Raw genomic sequence first — 27,830 nt, 5'->3', positions numbered from 1 at the left:
CTATGGCTTGGATTGGGCAGGGTTTAATTGAATTTTAAAAATTAACAAACACTAGTATTCTATAGATTGTAGTCTTAGTTCAATGAAAACAACTACGTATGACTGACAAATTTTAGTGTGCACTATTTATGTGGATCCCCTGAGACTAACTCCTACCCCCACCCTTCGCCGCTGTTAAGTGTAGGTATTGTATCTGAAATTATAGTGAAATGTCCATAGTAGAAGTGTAAATTTCATTTCAAATGAACTTGCAATGCGAAGTCACTTGTAGCTGACTTAATCAGTAGACCTAAGGTCCGTGTTTTTGCTTATTGCATATCTTCCTTATTGATGTATAAGGAAGATATGTTTCACAACTAACCTGTCCCATCCCTTGGCTCATCTGTGCCAGTTGTTGCGCCATTGGTCCGCTCTGCTGACCCATCGGAACCTGCTGCGACGTCTGCATCATCTGCTGTCCTGCATAACCAGTGCCACCGTAATTCTGGCCCATCCCGCCGTACTGCTGGTTGCCGAACATCCCCTGGGCACCTTGACCGGTGCCCATTCCGCCCATCTGTCCCATTTGACCGGGGCCCATCTGACCGGGACCCATTTGGCTCGGACCCATTTGACCCATGCCACCCATTTGGCCTGCCATCTGACCCATCTGGCCGCCCATCTGACCACCCATTTGCCCGCCCATCTGTCCCATTTGGCCACTGGAAAATATTAAATATTTAAGATGTTTTATGAAACAAGTAAGTCGACTCTCACATCTAAGCTCGTCTCGTCTGAGACACAGGCATAAATCAAACCTTATAAGAATGTCCCATTCATGTTGCATAGGAGCCTATTGACATTGACGATCGCAACCTCTGGAAACATCAGTCATAAAAAAAACGAAACGTCATTGCACAAAAACTACATCAGACGCCGAAACAGCGATTATCATTTATTGAACGCAGAAATCTTCTGAAGTGGTCTCTCCTTGTATAATCATATATGCACCGATATTTTTCAATCTCTTGGACGAAGTAAATATTGGTGCGGACGTCTTGACATTTTGTAGAAGATACGGCGACTGATGAATTTGACTTGACATTTGAATTAAAATGGCTGACTCGTAACTGCAACACGAATGGCGAAGCAACATGCAGCACGAGTTGCGTGAAATTTATTGATCGTGACACCAGATGTATTTGCACGACGTGTTGCAGTCGAGACGAGTTTAGAAGTGAGAGCCGGCTACCAGTGACAGGGTTGAGTAAATCGGCTTCAAAACTAACTAGGCAATTGTGAATTTTATTGACCTATTTTCAACATTCTATAAAAGAGATCTTCTACAACAGGGGTAGTCAACTTTTTTATACCTACCGCCCACTTTTGTATCTATGTTAGTTGTAAAATTTTCTAACCGCACACCGGTTCCACAGTAATGGTGATTTATAAAGTAGGGAAGTAACTTTACTTCATAAAATTTATAAAGCAGAGTTACAGCAAGTTAAAGCATATAATAATAATTACTTACCAAATACTTTAAGTCAGACTTTCGCTAAGTTTAGCAGAAGAAATCTTTATAAAAACAACTTACTGTAGTTAAATCTATCTTTTTATTTATACTTTGCATGAAGTCTGATGAAATTACATTTAATTAATTAAATTATTAATGAGAACCCTGTGGCTGATGCTGCGAAACTAAATACTGGACGTAACGTGAACTAAACTTATGCGAGGGCGATACAAATGGTAAGTATATTTTCTGAAATTTAAATTGTCAGGGGGAATTTTATGAAAACATAATGAAAATGATTTTAAGAACCCTACCGCTCACCATGAAAGCTGGAACAGCCACTAGTGGGCGGTAGGGACCAGGTTAACTCCCTCTGTTCTACAGGGATTCCACTAATGTTTTTAAAGAGGACAAGTGAAACTAAATCATTCCGGACATATTATCTGTTTCTAGGGTAATAATTATACACAAATAATTTTATTGTTATACCCTTGTTGTCCGGCCATCTGCATATGATGCGGCGGCGGCTGAGTGGGACGCGGTTGTTGTCTGGCGTAGGCGGCCCGATGCTGCGGCCCTCCCCCCAGGCCGGCCAGTCCGGCGCCCCCCTGCCCCACTTGGCCCCCTTGACCGCCCTGCCCGGCCCCCGGGAAAGCACCCCCGAGCGGTTGGCGCTGCCTCAACATATTGGACAGAGCCTGCTTCGACTGGTTGACGGGGGGACGTTCCATACGCCCCACTGGAACAAATTAATTGAATACAAATGTTATTACATTATTTTGTGTTTTAGTGCCTGTCATCATGAGGAGAGTAAAAACCCAGATGAAGAACTGCCACTGAACAATTTCAGTTTTATCAGTGATATAGGTATAGCATCAGTTAACGTTAACTGATAACGCATTTTTTACGAAGGGTGTCTACCTGTTCTCAACGTTATTTCTCCATTTATCATAATGACCCTTCCTTTTCTCTACAGGAACCCGAGAACTTATATGTGATTAGTTGTGTGATTCGTGGGTTTGATTGAATAATTTTTCATAAACTGTTTGGCTTAATATTTTTTTTACTTTGAACACGTAATGTTTGAATAAACTGAAGCGGCGTCGCCAAATACCGTGTTAATGTAATGTCTAAAACATGTACCTATTTCTCTGGCAAAGAGATACCGTCACTCGGTGATTTTCTGCCATCTTCAAGGAGTGCCGTAATGGTGATGTATCCCTATCCAGAGTGCCCACCACTTCTATGCTCCATTGCGTTGCTGAACATTACTCTCTTGGCCAGTTGATGGCCATTTATTCGGTTCACATGACTAACTAGCACAGTCTGCTGATCGTGATTAATCAAACGGCGCTGCAGCAGTCAGAAAGACCATTCTCCAATGTTACCATTTACAACCTGTTCATTTATCAGAGTTATACCCCGTTAACACGTGCATAGATTTACTGTTGACAGTAAGTATTATCGCAACCATAACAAGAAAATGGATGGGTAAACATGTATTATCCTGCAGTTGCAAGCTTGCATGCATGAATCAAAAAAGTTTGGAAGCTTCTGAATTTTCATGCGACAGTAGGGCATTTTTTCGATCTGTGCCTGCGCAGTAGAACGATAGTGGCGATCCTTCCGGCAAAAAAATGCACTATACTCATTTCGAGGTTAACCGATTTTCACTACCTGTCAAATAGTACCATAAAATGACAATATCGCGTCTTGCTTACTCTTGAAGAATGAGATTGGAGAGACGTACGTACGTACTTTTACATGTAAACAGTTATTGTCGCGATAGTTTAAAATACGCACTATTGCTGCCAGTAAATCCATGCACATGTACAGGCGCTATTAACACTAAGGTTTCTGATACATAGGTGAACACTGTCTTGAAAAGCGTGTTTAAGAATATGCAAGATTATAATATTATCTGGGATTACATATTACTCCTCATAACGACATCAGCCAATAAATTAGTAGAAGAATTACACTGGTAAGCAACATTGTTTATAAAGACACTTCACATGAACACTGTATATATAGCACAGTGAACCCCCTGTTGTTTTACGTGTGAAATTAAGAACTTCGTTAGGCAGGCCATGTCTCAAGGATGAAGACGCCGAATCACCCAAGAGGCTCTCTTCAATAGACCAAAAGGAAAGGGAGAGCCAGGAGACTTAGGACTGAGGCAGTGACGTCTCAAGGCATAGTGCCACCTTTCCTGTCCCCTTCATTACCTACCAGTGGCGATGTGGTGGAGGGAGGCTGTTAAAATTCGACATTAATAGTGTACACTAAACTTTGTCAGTCATACTTATTTGTTTTTATTGAATTAAAAATACAAATTGCAGATGGTGCCGGTTAATTTTTAAAATTCAATTAAACAGTCCCTAAACCAAACCATAATAGTTTAGGTATGCAATGAGCGACATGACAAAAAAAGTGCACATCTTTTCAGTCATACTTATTTGTTTTCGTTGAATTAAGAATACATATTATTACAGATGGTGTTTTGTTTGTTTATAAAATTCATAGACCTGCATTACCAAACCATAATCAATAAAAAATATTCTTCTATCTATAAAATATGCATGGTTTTAGATAATATTTTAGATATTTTATAGATAAACGAATATTTTTTGACTATTATAATATACTATGACTTGGATTAGGCAGGGTCTAATTGAATCGTATGGTACGTTGTTATGTTCTCTCAATTCTTTTCTATGGTATGGAAGTATGGACGCTAAACCAAGAGATGTCACGGAGAGTTGAAACTTTCGAGGTGTGGCTGTATAGACGCATCCTCAAAATTCCTTTGACTGACCAGGTGACAAATGTTGAAGTTCTGAGAAGTTCTGCATAGGATCAACGCCATGAAACTACAGTACCTCGGCCACATTATGAGAGGACAAAGGTACAGCATTCCCCAACTTGTCATTCAAGAAAAGATCGATGGTAAGCGTAGCAGAGGATGGCGCCGCATCTTAGTTCATTGACAAAAAATACGTTTAACTGACAAAGTTTAGCGTGTAATATGTAATATTTATGCCGGATCTCCACTGTCTACCTCCATGCTTCGCCACTGATAAATATACAAAGTGCCCGAGAATACCAAAAGGTGAAACCAGGGTCGATAAAACCGATTCATAATTTTATGAAAGTACAAGATTGATATTGCAAAATTACTTATACCGATTTCGACGAGATGTTTATTATTAATTTAACCGCGTTACACATTTACAGATTGTCAAGCGATGTTTTAAAATTAACCACGTTGTGAATGCCATCCGTTGATATAACCTTTAACCTAAATACGAATTGAAACAGGTATAATGTAGTCATGTTTCATTGTGAAAACCGTGAATCAAACGATTGAATCCTGTCGATCAATTAACAACTAAGAAGAAAATCCTTTATATATACAGATGTAGTATTTATATATGAAAATTAAACTAATCATTAACATGTCAACCAGTTAGTGGCAAGACAATATAGACAGATAAAAAAAGTCAGAATTATTGAGATATTCATTTCCACAGAACAGATTAATACGTAAAGGATTATCAAAAATGAAATATGTTGATTATGTCATGAGCGTCATCGCTGAATGAAATAATGGGTCTGTTTCAAGTTGCCCTAAAGCTTAATATGCAAAATTTCGACGGCAAATGGTCATTCGGTTTAAGTTCTCGTGTTAACTGTATTTTATACGGATTCAAATGCAAATCTTTACGAAGACTATTCCATGTGGTGCCAGAAGAAAGTCCAAGTTCTTCAGAACAACATGTAATAATTTTAAATATTTTTTTTATTCAACGAATAATTCACAAGGTTTAAGAATGTAACATTCTTTTTATTGAACTTTATTCAAGGTACGACAAAAAATCTTAGTGAACTGTGATATCGAGGTAATTAATACCTACTTTGATTTAAAATACAAAAGCCAATTGCCAATAGTAACTCAATTTGGAAAATGCTTCAGAGAGTATTGTAAGAGCCATTAGTTAAAATTTATCACAATTGGATGTGGTCGATGTGCATGGAAGCAAATCCCAAGAAACGCAGGTTCGATTCCTGCTGGGTGTCGTATTTTTTTCAAAAAAGAGTTTTTCTATTGGTTATATAAGTGTTATGATTATCAAAATTATGTATGTAATAATTGATTGTTCTGTCCCACGATATAACTCTACCTGTATATAAAAGGTTTTTTTCAACAAAACTTGAAAGCGCACTTATATCAATTTGGCAAAACATCGCTTGGTCCATAAATGAGTAACGCCCTCAAATTAAAAGGCAACACAAACCTTGCTGTCCATAATAACCTTGTTGCGCCTGAGTCTGGGCCTGTTGAGGAAACCACTGCTGCTGCTGGGGCTGCCCTTGCTGGAACTGTCCGCCCATTCCCACTCCGCCGGAATTAACCCCTACTCCACCCGTGTTAACCCCCACGCCGCCCATGGCATTGAAGCCTTGAACACCCATCCCGCCGAGTGGGTTCTGCCGCCCATCTCCTCCCACCATGCCCTGCCCCATCATGTTGGGGTTGCACTGCGGATTGTTGTTCTGACCGCCCGGCACCTGTCCCATCATCGGCATCATCGGGGCGCCGATCGGCGTCGACGATTGGATCCCGCCCGCCATGTTGAGCTGCTGATTCATCGGTCCCATCATTGTGCCCATCGGCGAAATGCTGGGGCCGCCGTACATCTGGTTGGGCATCCCCGGCACGTTGGGTACCTGGAGAAATGCATTCAAATTCAAACAATTTGGACTAATTAAAAAAAATTGTTTATGTATTAAACTATTAGCAAGCGCAAGTATGTTAATATTAAAATTTGGAGAAATCTCACTCAACTGGAAATCAAGGTAAGTACTAATTACTGGTATCTTGATTCAAACCGCAGCCGGCAGTCAATATTAACCGGTTCTATGCATTCAGCGAGTTATCTCGCTCTATGAGGCCGTGATCGACAGTCCGCACATACAAATTTCGTGAGTTATCTCGTCCGACTTTAAGCTCAAATTACCAGCAACTGTCGATTGATTTGCATTATCTAAAAAATTAAATACATAGTGACATCTGTTTTCATTCAACGTTTCAACATTCAACATGTGTCGTTAAAAATATGAAGCCTGTCATATATTGCCATAGTAATATCGTGAGACATAGAAAAAGTTAACAACATTTCGTAAAAGTGCCACAGTTACATGACTATTAGTTCATTTCATCATAATTAGGTGGGTAAAAATTGGTATAGCACATTTTTTCTAGATTTTTTCTATGGTATGTATCTTATTTATTCAGAGAACAGTACATAGTATGGAATTACAGTGATTAAACTTTTTCATTTCACGACGCCATTGGTGCATAAAGATTCTTTCACTGTGTGACCCTTAAAAAATTGTATGTTCTGAATAGTCGATTGAAAATTTTCCCTTCATTACCAGTTTGAGACCTTTTTTCAGCATCTCTGTGCTGCCAATCAAAAGTGTCCCTAACAGAATCACACGCAAGAGATTTTCTCAATGTCAATGGCACAGGACCAATTTGAGTGAAAGCAGCTTGGAGATGCCTTCGTCCAGCAGTGGATTGATTCAGGCTAACGATGATATACAAAATGTTTAACTAAAGGTTGCAACTAATTATTATAGTGACCAACTCGCAACGTCAATTTGTTATTATGCATGTGATCTTACAAAACTATTATTATAAGACTCACTTGTGCGTTGACTTTGTTTTTTCTCGGTCTACGCCCTCGCGCTCTCCCTCTTCCAATGCCACTCGGACTGTGATCCAACGAAGCAGAATCCAAACCCTGGAAATAAATATGTCAGTTTAAAGACAACCAAAAAATATTGGTCCTTACATCACCACGTTCACGAAATAAATTATCGATGATTGTATTTACCGGTTTTTCTGGTGGAGGCTCCAAGTCTTCGGGAGGGAGTGGCAGTGGTTCAAGGTAGTAGCTGGTCGGTTTCACCAGACAATGCGTATGGTATCTTAACAATCTGGAATAATTCGTACAAAATGGTACTTATTCGACATAAATTAATAACCATTACGACTGCTTATTCTGCAAACTGGCTAATTCCATTTGGGCAATTTGGTCAGGAAGGAGAAAAAACTTAATAATTTAACTATAGGGCGGAATTTAACAATTCCAAAAATACACTTGGAAATTATTTTTTTTACAAATAAGCTGCACTATGAATTAATACAATATTTTAGCTTCCTAGTTGTTCCTAGAAGTTGGCTGGTTTGCAGATTAAGTAGTCGATTAGTTGATAATAAGATTTCGGGGATTATAAACTGGGTTTTACTGTAAACATCATTTTACTTTACTCACTTGTGTGTGTGTTCATAGGTGAGAGGTTTCCTGTCCATTTTGGTGGCGCCGAACCATGCCCATGAAAGTGGCGCCGGCACTCGACCACCTTCCACGATCTCCCAAGCTGAAACACGCTGTTTGTCAAACAGGCGTAAGCCCTGTAATCAGTACAAGTAATCAACCTTTCAACAACTCATGCAGGGATTTTTAAGTCCCTGCATCCACACACTATAATACAAAACACGATCAATGAATCAATGAAGCTGATCTTTTCTACTCGGAGTTGTTGATATCAATCAGTCTGGAATCATATGTCGATAATTCACAATTCCTGCCTGGTTAGCACTTTAGCATGTTTCTGTTATTTGCATTGGTCCAAATTAACACGGAAGCCATTCCACACACAAAGTGGTTATCGGGGCGGCTATCAACGATTATCTCAAATAATTTGTAAATTCGTAGTACAGTGGAAATTTAGGTTGGTAGACATGTCCGTCAAATTCGGGTATGGTCGTGCTGGTGTGTCTACCCGAACCTCAAAGTTTTATATTGAAACGTCAAACATATCAACATAACCTACAATTTTATTATGTAGCCATGTCATTACGATTGCAGCATGTAGTAAAACAAATATTATGTTACTACTAGTCACTCGATATTCGACAGCTCGCGGGGATCTATAAATTACGGTGACATAATTATTTTTCAAAACAGTTGCATCTTGCATCTCTACTCTCAATATGTAATTGACATACTCTATCTCGCTCTAAAAGTTAACACAGGCAAGAGAGGAGCTGTTAAAAGATAGCACTTTTTGGCAGTTCAAACAGTTTAACTGTTTGAAACAGTTTGACTGTAAAATTTTGTAGAAAAACCACGACACCATCTAGTGAACAATTATCAAAGTAGTATGCCATTATTGTAAGCGGTGATTCCATGAGAAATCGAATAACAATTTTAAAATATGACATACGTAGCACCATCTATGATCCATAGATGACATAAAAATTCTGTGTTTCCTATCGGATACATTACTTAATCTAATAATAGTAAATGTAAGTGTATATAATAAAAATTAGCATTAGTTTTTATGACCTGTTTTTTGTCTATGCTATCAAATCCGGCGATCTTATTCCCTTTTGTGTCAGTCAAACACCCAATGGAACCGCTAGCAATGACCTGAAAAATTAATTAATCCATTTTCAAAATGACATAAAATACCACCTTTAAATACATTTCAGTACACATAGGGGAGTCACCTAAGCCTTCTCAGTGTTAAGACTTTCATATTACTCATATTTGTTCACAGTGCTCCGTGCCAACCAGTGGCGAAGGGTGGAGGTAGGCTGTCAAGATTCGACATAAATAGTGCACACTAAACTTTGCCAGTCAAGTGTATTTGTTTTCATTGAACTAAGACTACAATGTGTAGATAGTGTTTGTTATTTTTTTAAATTCAATAGGTAACTGAGGACTAGATAAGAGGTATTGTTGTTTTTATTTAATAAAAACAACAATACAATGCAGTTCCACCATGAATTGACAGTTAACAAAATAAAAGAAATTAGATAAGAGGTAACTGAATGTTATCCAATCACAGTCGACTGATGACCCGTGACTGTTGGTCGCCTGGACTTGCGACAATAACTGAGAATTTGAGATAGGAGTGAAATATAGGAATAAAAGCGACCATAATTGGCCCAACTAAATATGCTAATTAATTTTGTAACAAATAGACATGCTTTCCATGTATGGAAACGTACAATGATGTCTCTTCACTTACATTATAAAACAGAAAATTTAGTAAAAAAAAAAGCTCTGCGTACTTCAACAGTAATCTTAGGCAATGGCAGTAGTTGTCGGACACAGTTCATTTCGGGACTCTGTCTCTCTCCGACCTCCTTCTTTAGTTTCTTCATGAGATTCTGATACTGCTTTTTGTTTTCGTCTCCTGATTGGTTGGCTCCCCCGCTGCTGTCGCTCGCCAGGGTCCAGTGCACCAGCGTGCCGAGCATGTCGATCACCGTCGTGAACAGGGACCTAGAAGAACGGACATTTTAAAGATGATGACGGTAAGGGATGAAACTACGAGGGCTTAGGAATACCAGTAGCAAAGCCTCATCGAAAAATTAATCATATTGACAAATATATTAAATTTTCTAAAGAGCCTGCCTTCTCGGAATTGGGTAGCCTCGCTCTAGGCAGGTAATTTTTGTTACAAGTTTTAAGCCAATTTGTACACACAAAAATGAAACTTAATATTAGAGATGTTGCAGCTAACTTCGCTTATTTGGCAGCTGGTTCTAGCTTGTTTTCGGAAGGCGCCCAATATATAGCTTATGACTACTTACATTTGTTTACTGGTCCATTCGTAAACAATGAATTTATATTTTATATATGAATGAAGTAAATACCATACAAATTTTGAGTCGGCAATTATAACTACAATCTGATCAATTATGTAAATGTTAATTGACATCATGAGAAAAGATACTATGTCATAATGACACAAGTATTTTTACCAGCATTTTTTCAGGCTTAGATCCCTAACATACACCGAATTCTTAATTTCCAAACTTCATAGGGCAGGTAGGCCTTTAAATAATGCCAACTTACGCGTTATTGTTGTAATCAATTACGCCGTAGGAGATCAACTGCTCGAGCAGAATGGCCCAGTCGGTAGTTACAGTCATGTTACGCTGCGTGGTGTCGAACATTCCACCCAGAAGAGAGAACCGCAACTGGAGGGCATCCACCATCTGCTCTCTGGTCGGATAGTCTTCGATTGTTCCCATTCTTTCCTGAAACGTTTACACACGTTTTGTTAGTAACAAAGAATCAAAGGAAACATATGAGGCTACTATTTCTAAACCCGGCTCATTCCAATATTGTCGAAAAATGAACCTTGAATGTCATTTTGTAAAGAAAAATACATTTTAAAAGTATTTTTAGGTAGCAATCTCAAACCCGGCTTCATTACATACAAAATATCATTCCAAAATAATGTGAAACTTTCAAATGTGGTTTATTCCACAATCATTTAGTTTCAAAGACGGCCTTAGCACCTTAGCCAATGGGAGCTGAGTTTGGGGTCAGGTGGTTAATAGTGTCCAGTGTCCAGTGTCCGGTACAATTTGTATGACAATTGTGTTGTGACCACTCCTCATAAAGGAGTTTTTTGATTAATTGACGTTACTGTTTTATCTGTTATAGCATTAAAAGCTAGAAAAAGGGAAAGGAAACCAGAAAAATGGCAAAGACATGAAGCCAAAAAACTTCGGAGTATACCTAAATGTCATCAAAATTCAAATTTTATTTTGTTATTTAATTAATTATTTTTCTGATTGACAATCGTTTTGAATAATTGAAACTGGTCATAATTGCTATCCAAACTGCCTGTAACATTTTGGTAGTATGTCATTTGGTTACATACTTTCATAGGCGGATTAATCCAAATTGTTAAGTATCAAAAATGGCTCATTCCAACTGTCACTTTCAAACTCGGCTTGATCCAAACAATAAATGTAAATGATTCTCTATTAATATAGAAATGAACAATTTTCCCATTGTTTTCTATATTAAATATGCTACACTACAAATTAACTCACGGACATGGAAGAAGATGAAGTATAACAGTTTATTGCATTTTGCCGCAAAATATATTTTTGGGAATGAGCCGGGTTTGGAAATAGTAGCCTCATATAGCTGTAATGTTCTCTCAATCCGTTTCTATGGATGCTAAACCAGGAGATATCACGGAGAGTTGAGACTTGTGACTGTATAGTCAAATTCAACCAGACCACCGGGATTCGAGCATATTGATGGAACAGTGTAAAAATTATTAACAAACCTCTTTCGCAGTCTGCAGAAACTGCGACAATTGAGTATGTAAAGAAGTGAGGAGTCCCTCCTTCTGGTCGTCTTGTCCCCGCAGGCAGGTGAGGACAAGGGTCAAGAAGGGCTGGTGGCAAAGACCAGGTCCTGAATTCCCCACCAGCTTCCGAGCACCACCACTCGAATTGTTCGATGAACAACTATAAATATAACAATATTAACCGATGGTTGTAACGAATCATATATAAATTGAATTATTTTTTCTACATAACTGAATACTATAAACCAAAATTGAAGTATTTTTTCATTATTTTGAAAATTTTAAAATAGAACAATTTGAGAAACCTAACAATCATACCCGCACGTGCTAGAAATAATCATACATTCTCTTCATAGAAATTGAAACACATTAGATAGTGTAAAATAACCCAACCTTTTTGTACCCTAGAACACAATATTTAAAAATTTCGGTAGGGCGGCGGGCACCACCTATTTTTTCAAAGCAAATTTATCATACATACAAAGTAAACATTACAGTGAGTCCTTGACTTGATTAATTCGTTCCGAAGATTTTCGTGTAAGTCGTATAAAACTTAAAATCAAGCATTTTTTTAAATAATATATGTTAGTTTCAAAGGATAAGTGAAAATAAAATAGACCTACATACACACATCTTCGACCATGTCCAATCCTAATAGGATCATATGGGCCTCCACAGAGTGGAGGTTTTGTATTAACAGATTTTGTTTTTTACGAGAAATGGATGTCAGCCACTTGCTCAACCTATTAGGTCCATACCCTGACACCCACAAATTGGAAAACAATATGTGTACTTGCCAGACCCAGGATTCGAACCTGGGACCCACGGCGTTATATAGTTCAACGCTTAAGCCGCGCGGCCACCGTGGGCATACATACATTTAAGAATACATTATTGATTGATGACGTGGTTAGATTTTGCAATCCCCAGCAGCATTTCCACCGAGTAAAAGGGTTAGCCTATCTTCAGATACCTTAAAACCTGGCATAGATTTTTCTAGTTGGGATATATAATATGACTGATCTGGCATTTTTCTCTAATAAGCCCAGTTTCGTACACATTAAAAAATTTTTGTGGCAGGTAATCGTCATTTTTATGATTTGTATAATATGTATATTGAAATAAAAGGTATGTAACTACTTCCACCTGCAAAAAACAGGTTTCACAGACATTTGATTTCGCAATGGAAACAGCAATATCAACGGTGGATTCAGCTACAACATGGATATCGAATGTGGTGCACAACATTCTTTCAGTCATATTAATTACCTACCTGATTGATGTCATGTTACATCGACAAACACACGTGGAGATAAACAGAAAACAAAGTCAAAAAATATCAAGACAGTTACCTTTGAGATCCTTTATAACCGGGAGGACTTTGGTTCTTGTCCTGACGGGTTCCCTCCAGCAGCTGACCAGCCACCCTGAGGACACGACCTTGGACCGCGGGAGGAAGACGGGAGACCAACGGTGCGACCAGCCAAATTGAATTACTCCGTTTCTTCTCCAACGCTTGACTGTAATAGGAATGGACAAATAATAGAAACTTTTCTTATATTTGGTTGAGACTGACTTGCAGTACAGTTACATGTAAATTGTACGTAAATTTCACTGTAGCACAGTTCGTCGTAAGCTTTCTTATCGGAAAGAGATGAAAAAAATATGTGTTGTTCGTGGAGCATTGCAGACAATAATGTTCCAAATTTACCTAACCTAACCTAACAAATAATCCAGTATATGGGCTATTTTAAAATTTTGTTTTCTACTGGCTTCCTGTAAAGTGTAAACCGTCAAGAACCGTGTTTTATTTAGGCATGAAATCTATGTCAGTACTATATGACCTAAAGAGGTTGGACGGTCTTTAATATACAACCATATATTGCCGATATAATATTTCACGGTGAAGTATGATACGGCAAACTGCATACGTAAAAATTGCCGGACACGCTTGTAGAACACCTCCCAATCCTGGCCCGGTCGTATCAGATGCCTTGGACGTTGAGCCACTTACGGAGATCACGTAGCTAAAAGAATCTATCACATACGCTTCTGCTGCCCTCCAACTTCCCCTGCATTTTGAGTTGGAGTACATCACACTTCCAATTGCGGAAGATATGGCTAAAGCATGCAACTTCTCTGCATGTGATCAGTCCAGGATATCTTCATGGAACGCCGATACTGCCACATCTCGAAAGCCACCAACTTTTACATAGGTACTGTCAAAAAGACACAACTTTGAGTTTTCCCTTTTTATTGAAATCGGTTCTGTCGGTCAGGCTTTTGTCCTAGAATACCATAGCTTTAGCTCATGCCGCAATATTTCTTCCACAAATCGAAGCTTGACTGATTCATTGGTTTTGGCATTATTCAGATTAAAGACATGCATACACACAGCACTCTTGAATAAGAAGAGTTTTAAACACCACTCGTTGAAGTATTATTGACCTAATTATTGCTTCTTTACAACATTACATTTATTATAATATGATATTTTTTAAATGTCCTATCCTAATAAAATTATAATATGGGCCTCTACAGAGTTGTATTAACAGATTTTTGTTTTTATGAGAAATGAATGTTAGCCACTTGCTCAACCTATTAGGTCCATACTCTGACTCATACACAAATTGAAAAACAATATGTGTACTTGTCAGACCCAAGATTCGAACCTGGGACCCACAACACATTGTGGGACTAATCTATAGTACCAATTTGATAACCTTTTATAAGACTCTTTCTATTTAGAGCCCAAATTCTTTTAGTTTTGCATTTATCATAAAATTTGAAAAGACCACAGATATAACATAGTATTATATTGCTATATACAACATATAGAGCACAAGCGAAGTTAAAATAATGTTTGTGAAAAGGACTCACGTTTCTTTGCTATCGGAAGTCCCCAACCCGCTGCCGTTGGACGAAGGTCCCAGGGGTGTGGTATTGACATGGAACACATCAATGGCGGCCCGGGCCACAGTCTCGAGCCACTGATTCAATTCCGGAGTGCCCGACGTGAACTGTTTAAACATCAACTGCAGATCCAGCCATGACATTCGGAGAGACCACTGCTCTAAATTCTATAAAAAAAACAATGATAAACGATCGGACCACAAATTCAGTGACATATCCGAAAACAGTGAGTCACGGAATGTTACCGTTTGTAAAAACATTCAATTAAATAAAAATGTGAAGACAGAAGTGAAACTACACCCGATCCTCATTCTGCACGGGGGGATACGTTCCAAAGACTACCATGCAAAACAAAACCGTATAAAAAAAGATAAGGTGCCCATACAAAAATGGTAGATAGTTTCCATAACTTAAAATCAACTCAAAATACAAAATTCTTGAACTAAAAAATAATTTATTTATTATTTATACATAAATAATTACAAGATAAAAAGAACTTTTTATATAAGTTTTTAAATTTTCTGTTGAATCATATAAACTTGACTTGACTAGCTTAAACGATCAAAAAAATTGTACTTGATAGAAATACTGAATAATGAAATGTCATTCCATATTGATTTCTAAAGTAACGCACGTATATATTATTAATAATTTAGTTGCTAGGACCCCCTAGCAAACAATAATGGTATCGAAATAACTTTTCATACAAACCAGAATTAACTAAAAATTAATTAAATTCTACTTAAAGATGGCTAAAAGTATTAAAGAAATGCATTGGCATCGTGTTCTGATATATTCTAAAAGTTTCAAATGTCTAGCTAGTCGGGAAGTTAGTTAAACATCGATTGCAAGATTTGTACCGGACAAATAAGAATACAAACTAAGAAAAACGTTGTAAAATACATAGTTTTCGATTTAAATTAAATTTAGCATAGAGAAATATATTCATTCAGTGTCGCTACTTGACAATAAACGTGCCCGTTTACTGTTGTTTTTCGCTGGAAATATTTAATGACGCTGGCGCCGAAGCACGCGGCGCATCTCTCGTATCGCACCTGAAGTGACTTACTAGTGGCGTCATGTATGTACGCATGTATGTCTGGGCGGTATCCGGTGACAACACATGTATGCACCAGTGGCGTGCGGTCCATTGCAATGCAATTTTTTGATAAATATGTACATACATATTATATATTTTTATTCTTTTTAGTTTTTTTTTTTAAACCATGTTAAAGCAAAAAAAATCAGTGTAAATAAAAATTAATCGGTACTTTTTTAAACCGTTATTTCGAAACCGTACAAAAAAAAGCCGTGCAAAAAGAGGATCGGGTGTATTTGTTTTACTCTCAATTTTCATAATATTCAACATCGTCAATGTATGGTACAAAATTCTTGGCATCACTGTAAACCGGGCATGTCCGACGCGTCAATCGCCAGATGGATTTCGGTCGATCACACCACGCTCCATAGGAATGAGGAATTGAGAACTTCCATTCTTATTTTTATTTCCTTAACCCAGAGTACATGAAAGTTATCTTCAAATTAACCACAAGGAAGTCGGCATCACCTCATCGTATCACTTCATTCATATTGCATCACTCACACCCTGCCGTGAGAAAATGAGAAGATGTGAATTTCCGTGCTTTAAACTGAGGAAACTCCTTTTACAGTCGCGCAGTACACTCTTTTCGCAGTAGAGCTACTATTTGCAAAAAGGACTCGTCCCAATATTGTTGAAAAAGTAACTTTGAATGACATTTTGTAAAGAAATAATTACAAGATAAAAAGAACTTTTTATATACAACGTTTTTAAATTTTCTGTTGAATCATATAAACTTGACTTGACTAGCTTAAACGATCAAAAAAAATTGTATTTAATAGAAATAATACTGAAATGTCATTTTGACACTCATATTGATTTCCATAGTAACGCACGTATATATTAATAATTTAGTTGTTAGGACTCTAGCAACTAATAATAGTGGATTGGATTACGGATTTCTTCCGAAATAACTTTTCATACAAAACAGAATTAACTGAAAATGAATTTAATTCTACTTAAAAATGGCTAAAAGTATTAAAAAAATGCATTGGCATCGTGTTCTGATATATTCTAAATGTCTAGCTAGTCGGGAAGTTAGTTAAAAATCGATTGCAAGATTTGTACCGGACAAACAACCACTGGACAAATAAGAATACGACCTAATAAAAATGTTGTAAAATACACTTTAAAGGAATTTTTAGACAGCAGCCACAAAAAAAAATACAAAATAACGCGAAACTTTCAAATGTGGCTTATTACATTTAGTTTCAAAGACGGCTCGTGTCACGTTAGCCAATAGCAGCTCAGCTTTTGAGTATGTGTCTAACATTTTAGAAGTACAGTAGATATAACGGTCTATAATTGAATTTTAAAAGCTAACAAACACTATCTACACCTAGTAGTAGTAGTCTTAGTTCAATGAAAACAAATACATTTGACTGATAAAGTTTAACTGCTGTAAACCATCTCGTCTCCACTTCCACTAACGTTCTCCACAGTCGTAAAGTAACTCAACAGTTAGGTACATAGTCTATGATGTAGGCAGTAGTATCAACTAGAAATTTTCACGAAAGCCGAGTTTACAGCTACGGTTTACACGGTTGGCCGGCTCATTTCGAAATCAAAACAATCCACTTCATCGACCTTCGTCTTCACTTTGTGAAGTGGTTACATGCACTAATAGTTCTTTCAATTTCCCAAGACCTTCATGGTGCATTTGATACCGCTTGGCAATGAAACCAAATGTTTGATCTCAATTTTTTAAATGCTTACATTCGTAATCTGCATTAACGGTGTATTACGAATCATTTTGAGACTAGGACATACTTAAAATTAACAGTTAAAATAAACTAACCTCCAATATTCTCACGATGATTGTTTTCTGGTCCAAGTCCGGTAGAGTATGGCTCGCAGTTTCAGGATAGCATATCATATGAAGTAGCCTGAAAACAAACAAGCATAAAGTCATCCAAAATCAATTTCTCATTAATTTTAATACCCATAATTCGAAATTTCAAGTAATTCATAATTTTCCTTAACTTTTCAAGTTCATTAACCTTCCCTATTTAAGGCTTTCACGGTTGTTTTTTATCATAGTACATTTTTGGGTTTCCACCGTGTGTCCTTCTTCCTTCTTTACTCGACGTTTCGGGCTCGTTTCAGAGGCCATTATCAAGAAAATGTAGTGTAGGTATGTAAATGTAAACATTGCTCTAAGAATGTCAAAAGGAATCCGATTAGCTAAGAGCAAACGTTGCTCAGAGTAATCTGTCAATCGTTACTACCAGGGATACGGCTCGAATATTGGATTTTGCTGATAGTGCTGATAGTGCCGGAAGCCATGACGTTTTTAACCGTAATCCATCATCCCTATAAATATTTTCAGGGTTTCTATGGATTTCAATGGCCTCCTTTACCAATCGTGCGAAATATCATTTATTCCGACCCAATATCTTGGTTTCAAAGTCAAATTTGTGTCCTGTATCCATCGAGTGCTCGGCAATTGCCGACATCGTGTAATGTTTAAGACGGTATGCCCTCTCGTGTTCACTCGATACGCCGCGGGAAATGCCTATTTCGGTAACATAAATATGTCAATAGTGGAACAACTTAATCTTGAAATTGCGCAGATTGCGATTTCTTCTACTTACTGCACACGAATTACAAAGAGTAAATTTAAATATTATTACCGTCATTATTTAGCTCGGCGTCAGGTGAATGAAATCTGAGAGATATTTTATCAATTATATGTATTTATTTACTGGATAATACTATCGATTTTGAAAATAATAACATTTTAATTAGATGTAATATTGATGATTCTAGGAATAGCCGAAATATGAAGATGACAAAGTGCATATTAACTGAAATATTTGTAGTTTAATGGGGTCGGTAACTTCGTGTCCGGAAACTTGTACATCGTCGCCGTAGATGTCAAGGGAGCCAGTCCACACAATCATGTTGCTGAGAAACAGGCACTCAAAGATTTTGTGTGACAAAGAAAAGTAACATTTTTTTATTGAACTTTTTTGAAGATATAACGGTGAAACTTTCAACACAGAATATACTTTGTGGTGTTATCTTTTTATTATTTTGTATAAATAACTAAAAAAAATAGTATCTTAGAAGTTATGTGTGTTTTATCTCTTGACCACTGAATATTGAAATGTACAAAAAATGTAGTCAAAAGAGTTTTGTGGCTTAAATCCATTGACCACTACATCTTTGATGATTTTAAAATGCTTTTGTGTACTTTACTCATTTTCGCCAAATTTGTGGCTTGGCACCCTTGACATATATAGTTCGCCGTATCACACTTCACGGTGAAATATTGTATCGGAAACATATGGCCGTATACATGGGCCCCACATCGTGAAGCGGGCCCTCAGGCTAGGATCTTTGGCGGGCCCTCCTACCTATTGCTAAAGATAAAGGCAGTGTGACGCTCTATAGCAGCGTTTTCCAAATGGTGTACGCGGTAAAATTAATGTGTATATTTTAATAAATCCATTTGAATTATGGAGATATCGAGTATTGATACACAATTAAAAATTGTATCGTACAACCACATAACTTAATACATACATAACATAATATTATTGAAGGAAAATAGCGCCTCGCCGGGCCCCCAGGCTAGTGCCCGGTCAGCCCCCCCCCTCGTGGGGGCTATGGCCGTATATCAAAGACCGTCCAACCTCTTTGGGACATATAGTACTGACATAAAATTCATCTCTAAATAAAACACGGTTCTTGTCGGTTTACACTTTACAGGAAGCCAGCAGCAAACAAATTTAGAAAATAGCGAATATACTGGATTATCTTCAGGTTAGGTTTTCATTCTTGAATTCATGAATTTTGCCAAAATCAGCTACGAAAATTGTATTAATGTCCATATTGAATCTAATAAAATTGGAGACCGTATAGTATACGGTAATCTCTTTCCGATAAGAAAGCTAACAGTGAGCTGTGCCACGTTGAAATGTTTTACGTATAATTTACATGTAACCGGGTAACCTAAGGTGACAATCACAGAACAGATTAATAAATAGAATTCTGATAGGCTATACCCCAATACACTACATTTTGAAGCAGGGCTTTGAATGCATGAGTGTTATGAAAATGAAACAGACATTATAGAAGTGCAATAGTGTGTGTTGCAACCTTCAAATACACCAATATTGAATGAGTGACATTGCGTAAACCGAGAGCAGTTGTCATCTTTTAGAATTGTGATCTTTAGAATATACGACTAGTTAAAGCTGTCGATTTTCTTGATATTCTGTTGGTAATTAAAGAGTAATATGGAACGGTTGAAAATTTTATTAATATAAAAAAAAATCATCAAACCTCTGCGCCTGCTTAGCAGTAAGCATAGAGTCCAACAGCATGTCCGGCTGGCAGAGTTCCTCGGGCGACTGAAGACACTTCTGCATAACCCACTCCTCGCCGCATATCTCCGCCAGGACGTGACGAGCGAACTCACTCAGAGACAACGAGCTGTCCATCGATGCCAGCGAAGATTGGTTTTGCCTGAGGAATTTGCGAAAACCACATCATGGCAGTGATTGAACAGGAAATATATGTTAAAGTTGTCTTGTTACTTTCGCACTCCGAAGGAACGATAATGATATGAGGGTTCAATTTCCAATTACTGATAAGTCCACAAACGGTCAAAATCTAACAAAAAATACGTACATATTCTATGTGCAATTTCACACAATATCTAATGATCTATAACTTTCAAAACCAGCCAAAAGCATACGAAAAAAAATGTAATGACTTATATAAACCAATAAATTGAAAAGATATAAATAAATGCCGATATGTCCAATTTTGTTTGGTTATATTTATAACAATTGGCTAATAAATCTGGAAATACTATTCTAATTTCAAAATACAATATACATAATTCGGCAACACCTCAGAAACAAACCTATTAAAAAACATCTTTCTTTAAAAAACATAGATGTCAGGCGATAAACGACGCAGCATTCATCAGATTCCGGTAAATGTGCTTTACCAATTTATGCACAATACCTAAGTATGACAACTAATAGTTTAGTAGCGTCTGAAGTGATTATCAAATTTTATTTCAGCTTTTGTAGATTGAATCAATGCACCAATAAAAGGTATTAACATAATCAATGTATCAATAAAGGGTAACCTTGACTTCTCGCCTGTGTAATTGTGAGAAAATTTTAATGAAAGTATTTTTTTTATTCAACGAATAATTCACAAGATATAAGAACGGAACATTCTTTATTGAAAAACCATAATTTGAAAACACCTAGATTTGATTTCTCATTTATATTTAAATATAATAAAAGTGAAACAGAGTAATAAAACATATCCTACGTTTTATGCAGTTTCATAAACAATTAACTGATTTGTTGCCTTACTACACTTTCTTCTCCCTTCATTTATGAAGCAATGAAATAGATTTTGGTAGTTTTAGGCCATCCGCTCACGAGAATACTCAAAAAATACGCGACTGAAACTAAAATTCCAGCCAGTATCTAGCTAATGTATTTCAATGGCGGCTCGCTGACAGCAAGACTGGAATCTCTCAGTTTCAAAACGTTCGCGACCGAAACCGAAGTGACGCGACATGCTAGTCTCCCAGTTTCCAGTCACCCATAAAACAGTGGTGCCAATATCAGTAGATTCGATGAAAAATCATATTTTCATACCAAAATTGGTACCTAGCACTGAACAAAAAATAACAAAGCCAAGACGTCAAAAGTAAAAGATGGGCGAACCGATTTTTAGTTTAAAATATGTGGCAGATGTTGAGAAATACTCTTGCCTGTATTACAGGCTGCCAGAATATTCCTGTAAAGATATTACAGAAACAGCTTAGAATGAAGTAGGAAAGACAACGGGTTTGACAGTTTGAAGTTGTGAGATTATTAATGTAAGTGACTTTCAGTAGCGCCGTGTGCGAAATCATTGGCCAGTTTATGAGTCCATCAGCAACCAGTTTGTCGGATTTTAGTTTTTCCATGAGCGAAGGCCCTTAATGATACCATTCTTGAGCAGTTGTTGAACTAATTGGCATTTTAATCTCAAAAATGAAAAAAATGCGATGAACCTGTTTTTGCCCGTATCCGGAAATTTGTACGTAAACAGTTCAACGTAGAACACTTATTCGTGCGCCGCAGTACGTGAAACATGAGTTCGTGCAACATTTAATCAAATGACGAGTTCTTCGTTGAACATTTCACCGTGGAATACATTTCACCATGGAATACGTATTCTACAACATGTGGCGCTAGTTTGCTGTTCCAATTAGATTCAATACGAATTTTATGAGATGTCTTTATTGGTTTTAAATAATTTAATGTTGAAACTACATAAATAATATACCTATACGATGTGATTGTGTTATATTACCTACCTTTTTTTTAATGTGTGTTCCTTGTATTACGATGGTTTTATTACGTATTTTTAAGTGTTTAACGTAATAAAACCATCGTAATACAAGGAACACACATTAAAAAATAGGTAGGTAAGTAGATTATAAATACAATCACATCGTATAGGTATATTATTTATGTAGTTTCAACATTAAATTATTTAAAACCAATAAAGACATCTCATAAAATTCGTATTGAATCTAATTGGAACAGCAAACTAGCGCCACATGTAGTAGAATACGTATTCCACGGTGAAATGTTGAACGAAGAACTCGTCATTTGATTAAATGTTGCACGAACTCATGTTTCACGTACTGCGGCGCACGAATAAGTGTCCCACGAAGAACTGCATACGTACAACTTACATGTAACCGTTTTTGACATGTACCCTTCATATTATGTATATTGAAATCAACTACAAATATGATAAAATGTTTTAAGACGATTCTAATAGATGTCACCTATTTTAAAATTATTTAATTAGACGGAATAATTAGTTACTAATGAGATATATGAGTTATCTTGTCTCTGACGGTGAACACGTTAAAAACAATCATTTACGCATGAAACACAAAAATACAATTGAATTGTGGACTTATCGGTATTTGGAAATAAAAACCTCATATTAATTCTAATATCAAATCTTGAAACGATGTCTAAGTAATGCAATAAAAATACAGGGTCTTGGTGTTAAAGTAACATAGCGAATACGTCATGTGACTTTACCACAGTGGAATAGTAGCAGAGCATCCAACTCTGAAACTTGTGGGTCACGAGTTCAAGCCCAACATCTACCAAAATTTCAATGCATATGTCAGTGGCGAAAAGTGAATCTAGGCTGTTAAGATCCGACATCAATAGTGCACACTAAACTTTGTCCGGCCCACAATGAAGAGCGGCTTAAGCATCGGCTTATAACGTCGTGGGTCCCAGGTTCAAATCCTGGGTCTGGCAAATACACATTGTTTTTCAATTTGTGTTTGAGCCAGAGTATAGACCTAATCAGTTAAGCAAGTGGCTAACATCCATTTCTCATAAAAACAAAAATCTGTTTAAAGAAACCTCCACTCTGTGGAGACCCATATGATTTTATTAGGATTGGACATGATGTCAGTCATACTTATTTGTTTTCATTGAACTAAGAATACAAATTGCAGATGTTGCTGTTTAGTTTTTAAAATTCAATTAAACCCTGCCTGACCAAACCATAATAGTTTAAGTATGCTATGGGCGATACCCATCACACCCACAATGGCCGCACGGCCTAAGTGTCAGCCTATAACGTTGAGGGTCCCAGGTTCAAACCCTTGGTCTGACAAGTACACGTATTGTTTTTTAATTCGTGTATGAATCAGAGTATAGACTTAATAGGTTGTGCAAGTGGCTAACCTCCATTTCTCATAAAAACAAAGTCTGGCAATACAAACCTCCATCTTATGGAGGACATGGTAAAAAAATAAAATGGTCGATCTGACAAAATTAGTGCACACTTTTCAGTCATACTTATTTGTTTGCGTTGAATTAAGAATACATATTACAGATGGCAGTAGCAAAGGTTGCAGGTAGGCTGTTAAGATCCGTAAATATACAGTGCACATAAAACTTTGTCAGTCATACGTATATGTTTTTATTGAACTAATACTACAATTTACAGATGGTATTGGTTAGTTTTTAAAAATCAATTAAACCCTGCCTAAACCAAACCATAATAGTTTTTCTATATTTTGGCGATACGACAAAATTGCGCACACTTTTTCATTCATACTTATTTGTTTTCGTTGGATTGAAAATACATTACACATATTGTCGGTTCATTTTTTTAAATTCATTAAGCCCTGCCTAAGCCAAACTATAAGAGATAAAATTATTATTCTGTCTATAAAATATCCAAAGTTATGTGTGATTTAATCGCATAATTTAAAATATTTTATAGATAGATGAGTATTTTCTGACTATTATGTATTATGGCTTGGTTTCGCAGGTTTATTTGATTGTTAAAAACTAACTAACACCATCTGTAAATTGTAGGCTTATTTCAATGAAAACAAATATGTATGACTGATAAAAGTTTATTGTGCACTATTCATGGCAGATCTTAACAGCCTAACTCCACCCTTCGCCACTGACAAATGGTGTTGGTTAGTTATTTAAAATTCATTAAGCCCTGCCTGTGGTGGTAAAAAACAGGTGCTGTTATTAAATTTGTAACGCATTAACCATCGCCAAATATTATGCATTTGTTCAAGTTGAAGAATCATCAATCAGAAGTTGAAGAATGGAACAGTGTGGTAGATTCACTGCCGGTTTTGATACTGGATGGTAGGTAGATAATAGCCCACTTGGAATTGAACATGCCAAAATAGCGTATAGTGATTCGTGATATTCCATGCATCACAGCCTTAGACTTCTTTTAAGTTTATATTTAGTATTCATTTTTTACTAAGTTTCACTAAACAAAACAAAAATAAACTGATATAAACCGACCACCAAATAACAATAGTCAAATTTTAGTTACATTTTACATTATTTACATTTTGTATCTTGCGTACTATCGGTTCCATGAATAAACAGAACATGAAGAAACAGAACAGTGACAAAACAGAACATGAAAAAACAAAACAGTGACAAAACAGAACAGCGATAAATATAACTACAATAAACTATTTTTTTTTTTCAACGAATAAGACACGAGATTTCAGAATGTAACATTCTATATACTGAATATACATAATTTGAAAACATCTCATGCATATACACACTAGAAAAAATCGTTTTAAAAAAATGGATTCACCCCAGTATGAATCCAGCAGATACAGGTTCAAGTCCCATTGAGTGTCGTATTTTTTTCTACAAAAACGATTTTTTCTGGTGTGTATATGCATGAGACGTTTTCAAATTAAATATAACTATGACCTTTCAGGAAAAATATAACATTTAATATTGAAATTGTCACATCTCTATATTATGTTGTATGTATACATTTTTAATAACACAGGTTTTCAATACGCAGTAAAAAAAAAAATTAAGTTATATAATTTCTACATTCCTAATCACTGGAAAGCCTCAATTAAACGGGACTCAACTCAGAGTTGCCGGCAAACTAGGTGTATCTCGTCTTAATCAATGTAGTATGTTCGAAATTCTTTTTTGACTAGGTATAACGAAATAATGAGTTTAATAATCCTGTGGAGTTGTGCATGATTATCAAAATCAAGCATATAAATTGAGGCTTTTACGCCAATGGCCAACATGAAGTGATTTTTTTTTTACAACATGTCCAATCCTAACAAGATCATATGGGCCTCTATCAGAGTGGAGTTTGTTTATACGAGAAACTGTGTCAGCCTCTTGCACTATTATCAAAATCAAGCAGATAAATTGAGGTTTTTACGACAAATGGCCAACATGCAGTGATTATATCAATGACATTATTAATGGACGACGCACTCAGTACAGTAGCTAGCAAGTAAATTCAAACTTAACATTCGGACGTGCATAGGTAGACGTCACGCAATATCCATTATGCGATATCACGCATCGGGAATTTATAGCAATATCACCTTTATTGTAATGGCGTTAGAACAGTGTTTCTAGTATCAATGTTCGTTTGAGCGAACTCGTTCGAACCGAACCATTCGGCAGACCAGACAAGAAGCATCGAGAATTTATAGCAATATCACCTTTATTGTAATGGCGTTAGAACAGATTATGCCATTCGGCAGACCCGACAAAAAAGTGAGTGTCATTTTTTTTTCCAGATGCTTCGTCCATATTAATGTCATTGGATTATATATATTAAATACAGTATAACGCCTATTTTACGTTTTTTAAGGGACTGAAAAAAAAAAACCTAATTGAAGGGAAAATGTAAAAGGGGGGTATTGAAAAAAGAACATTTAAATTTTATGTTTCTAAACAAATAACGTTTTATTAAAAAACAACATTCAATTAAAATTTTTATTGAAAAATCGTTCGAATGTCACGACCCAATCATTGTCAAGCGCGCGTAACTCGCATATTTTGAATATTTCCGACGTAAATCGCGGGAAAGAAAAACGTAAATGCGGGTATTAAATGTACTGAAATACATCGGGACTGAAAAAAATACACGCAATTGCCGGGAAAACGTGAATTCCGGGCACGTAAAAACGAGGTTATACTGTATTTATATACATTTCGTTTATAAACTTTATAACGTTTAAAAAGTTTTATAAGTATTTAATTGATAAATACATACGACAAAAATGAATGTTCTATTTTTTTCATGTTCTGTTTCTTCATGTTCGGTTTCATCATGTTCTGTTCATGGTGGAAAGTATACATTACATTTTTTTTTTATTTACAAAACAAGTGGTATTTCACAGGCCAAGCATTAAACCACGCCATTACTGTGCCAATGATGTAGTATGTATTTACGAAACCAGCGGTAGTCACCCACCATATAACCATTATTTTTAAGATGAATAATCACGCAAATCACCAATAAATGCGTATGTAAGTTATGCAAACAAAGCGACAGATTTCGAACCAGAACGCAAGTCGCCATTTTGTTTTCGGGGCTAGAAGGAGAAAATGATGAACTTGTTACCAATACAACAAAGTAGAATCGTTTGATTTGAAAATCGAACTGCCTTCAAAATTCATAATACGGAATTCGCGTAAGACTAGAGTAAAAATTCTTTGTAATTTACCAATGATAAACAAAGGTAATTTTGAGAATGTTTTTATCACAGTTTATCTGTGTATTCCATCACTGACAACCTGCCGCCATATATATATATATATATATATATATATAACAGAAAGAATCCAGCTTATAAATTGGCATGTTTTGTAACATAAAAAATAACCTAATTTTGAATATCGTAGATAATTTTCTTCAGCATATTATCTAGTAATAATCGTTTTCGACTTCCAACGGTTTTTATATCTGACAACGGTTGGAAATTCTTTACGACTTATCAATGCACTGCCTTTAGACATTGACACTCAAATATAACGCAAATGCTTTTTACAGAAAAATATTTAAGGTTAAAAACATTGCATTATAAATAATCATTTTTCTATTAATAGATAGATATATAATATAGATGCCTGAAAAAAATACATATTCTTTTTTTAAATATTATAATACAAACTGCCACCATAAAAGACCACGTGCCGTGGGAAATCCAAACACCTTGCGACACTATTTTAATGATTATTAAATAAATGAAAAAATGTACAATAAATAATATTGAAATAGTAAATAATATGCACTCTGATATCAGTCATTCATTTCCAGCATTGTCTCGTGATGGGATGTCTTTGGTGCGCACAGCTGTCAATTGCCGCTCGATAATAAGTATTTACAAGCCGTTGGCGGGTTCGTGATATCGTCAACCAAACTTAAAATCAGAATAATAGGTAGCGATTGTTCAATTACCACAGTTGCCTTGCAAATAATCGATTAGAATTTATTTATTATTTGATATTTAATGTCATATAAAAATTATTTAATACAACACGTATTTCGCTCACATAGTAGGCTTTATCAATGGTTACATGTAAATTGTACGTAAAACATTTCACCGTGGCACAGTTCGCCGTGAGCTTTCTTATTGGAAAAAGATGATCGTATATTATACGGTCTCCAATTTTATTAGATTCAATATGAACGTTAATTCAATTATCATAGCTGATTTTGGCAAAATTCATGAATTCAAGAATGAAAACCTAACCTAACAAATAATTCAGTATATCAGATATTTTCAAAGTTTGTTTGCTG

At 36.2% G+C, this 27,830-nt stretch overlaps 1 protein-coding gene across 2 annotated transcripts in view; it reads right to left on the bottom strand.

Moving 5' to 3' along the window:
- Positions 1 to 27,830, bottom strand: part of kto (mediator complex subunit kohtalo) — an 83,586-nt gene that overhangs the window by 9,764 nt on the left and 45,992 nt on the right. For both annotated transcript variants that reach the window (XM_085951464.1, XM_085951465.1), the window contains exons 30-43: positions 19,995 to 20,177; positions 17,503 to 17,590; positions 14,573 to 14,772; positions 13,045 to 13,212; positions 11,669 to 11,852; positions 10,435 to 10,619; positions 9,645 to 9,858; positions 8,914 to 8,997; positions 7,837 to 7,952; positions 7,396 to 7,498; positions 7,207 to 7,302; positions 5,791 to 6,223; positions 1,982 to 2,231; positions 362 to 701 (exon numbers count right to left, since the gene is read on the bottom strand). In XM_085951464.1, the coding sequence (XP_085807590.1) occupies positions 362 to 701; positions 1,982 to 2,231; positions 5,791 to 6,223; positions 7,207 to 7,302; positions 7,396 to 7,498; positions 7,837 to 7,952; positions 8,914 to 8,997; positions 9,645 to 9,858; positions 10,435 to 10,619; positions 11,669 to 11,852; positions 13,045 to 13,212; positions 14,573 to 14,772; positions 17,503 to 17,590; positions 19,995 to 20,177 (2,644 nt within the window). The remainder of the gene's footprint in view (positions 1 to 361; positions 702 to 1,981; positions 2,232 to 5,790; positions 6,224 to 7,206; positions 7,303 to 7,395; positions 7,499 to 7,836; positions 7,953 to 8,913; positions 8,998 to 9,644; positions 9,859 to 10,434; positions 10,620 to 11,668; positions 11,853 to 13,044; positions 13,213 to 14,572; positions 14,773 to 17,502; positions 17,591 to 19,994; positions 20,178 to 27,830) is intronic.

The sequence above is a fragment of the Rhyacophila brunnea genome, unplaced genomic scaffold, assembly GCF_057557595.1.
Source record: "Rhyacophila brunnea isolate RB1 unplaced genomic scaffold, BYU_Rbru_1.0 scaffold_24, whole genome shotgun sequence".
Lineage (NCBI taxonomy): Eukaryota > Metazoa > Arthropoda > Insecta > Trichoptera > Rhyacophilidae > Rhyacophila > Rhyacophila brunnea.
The sequence above is the reverse complement of the archived record's forward strand: the minus strand, read 5'-3'. Positions and strand labels throughout refer to the sequence as shown.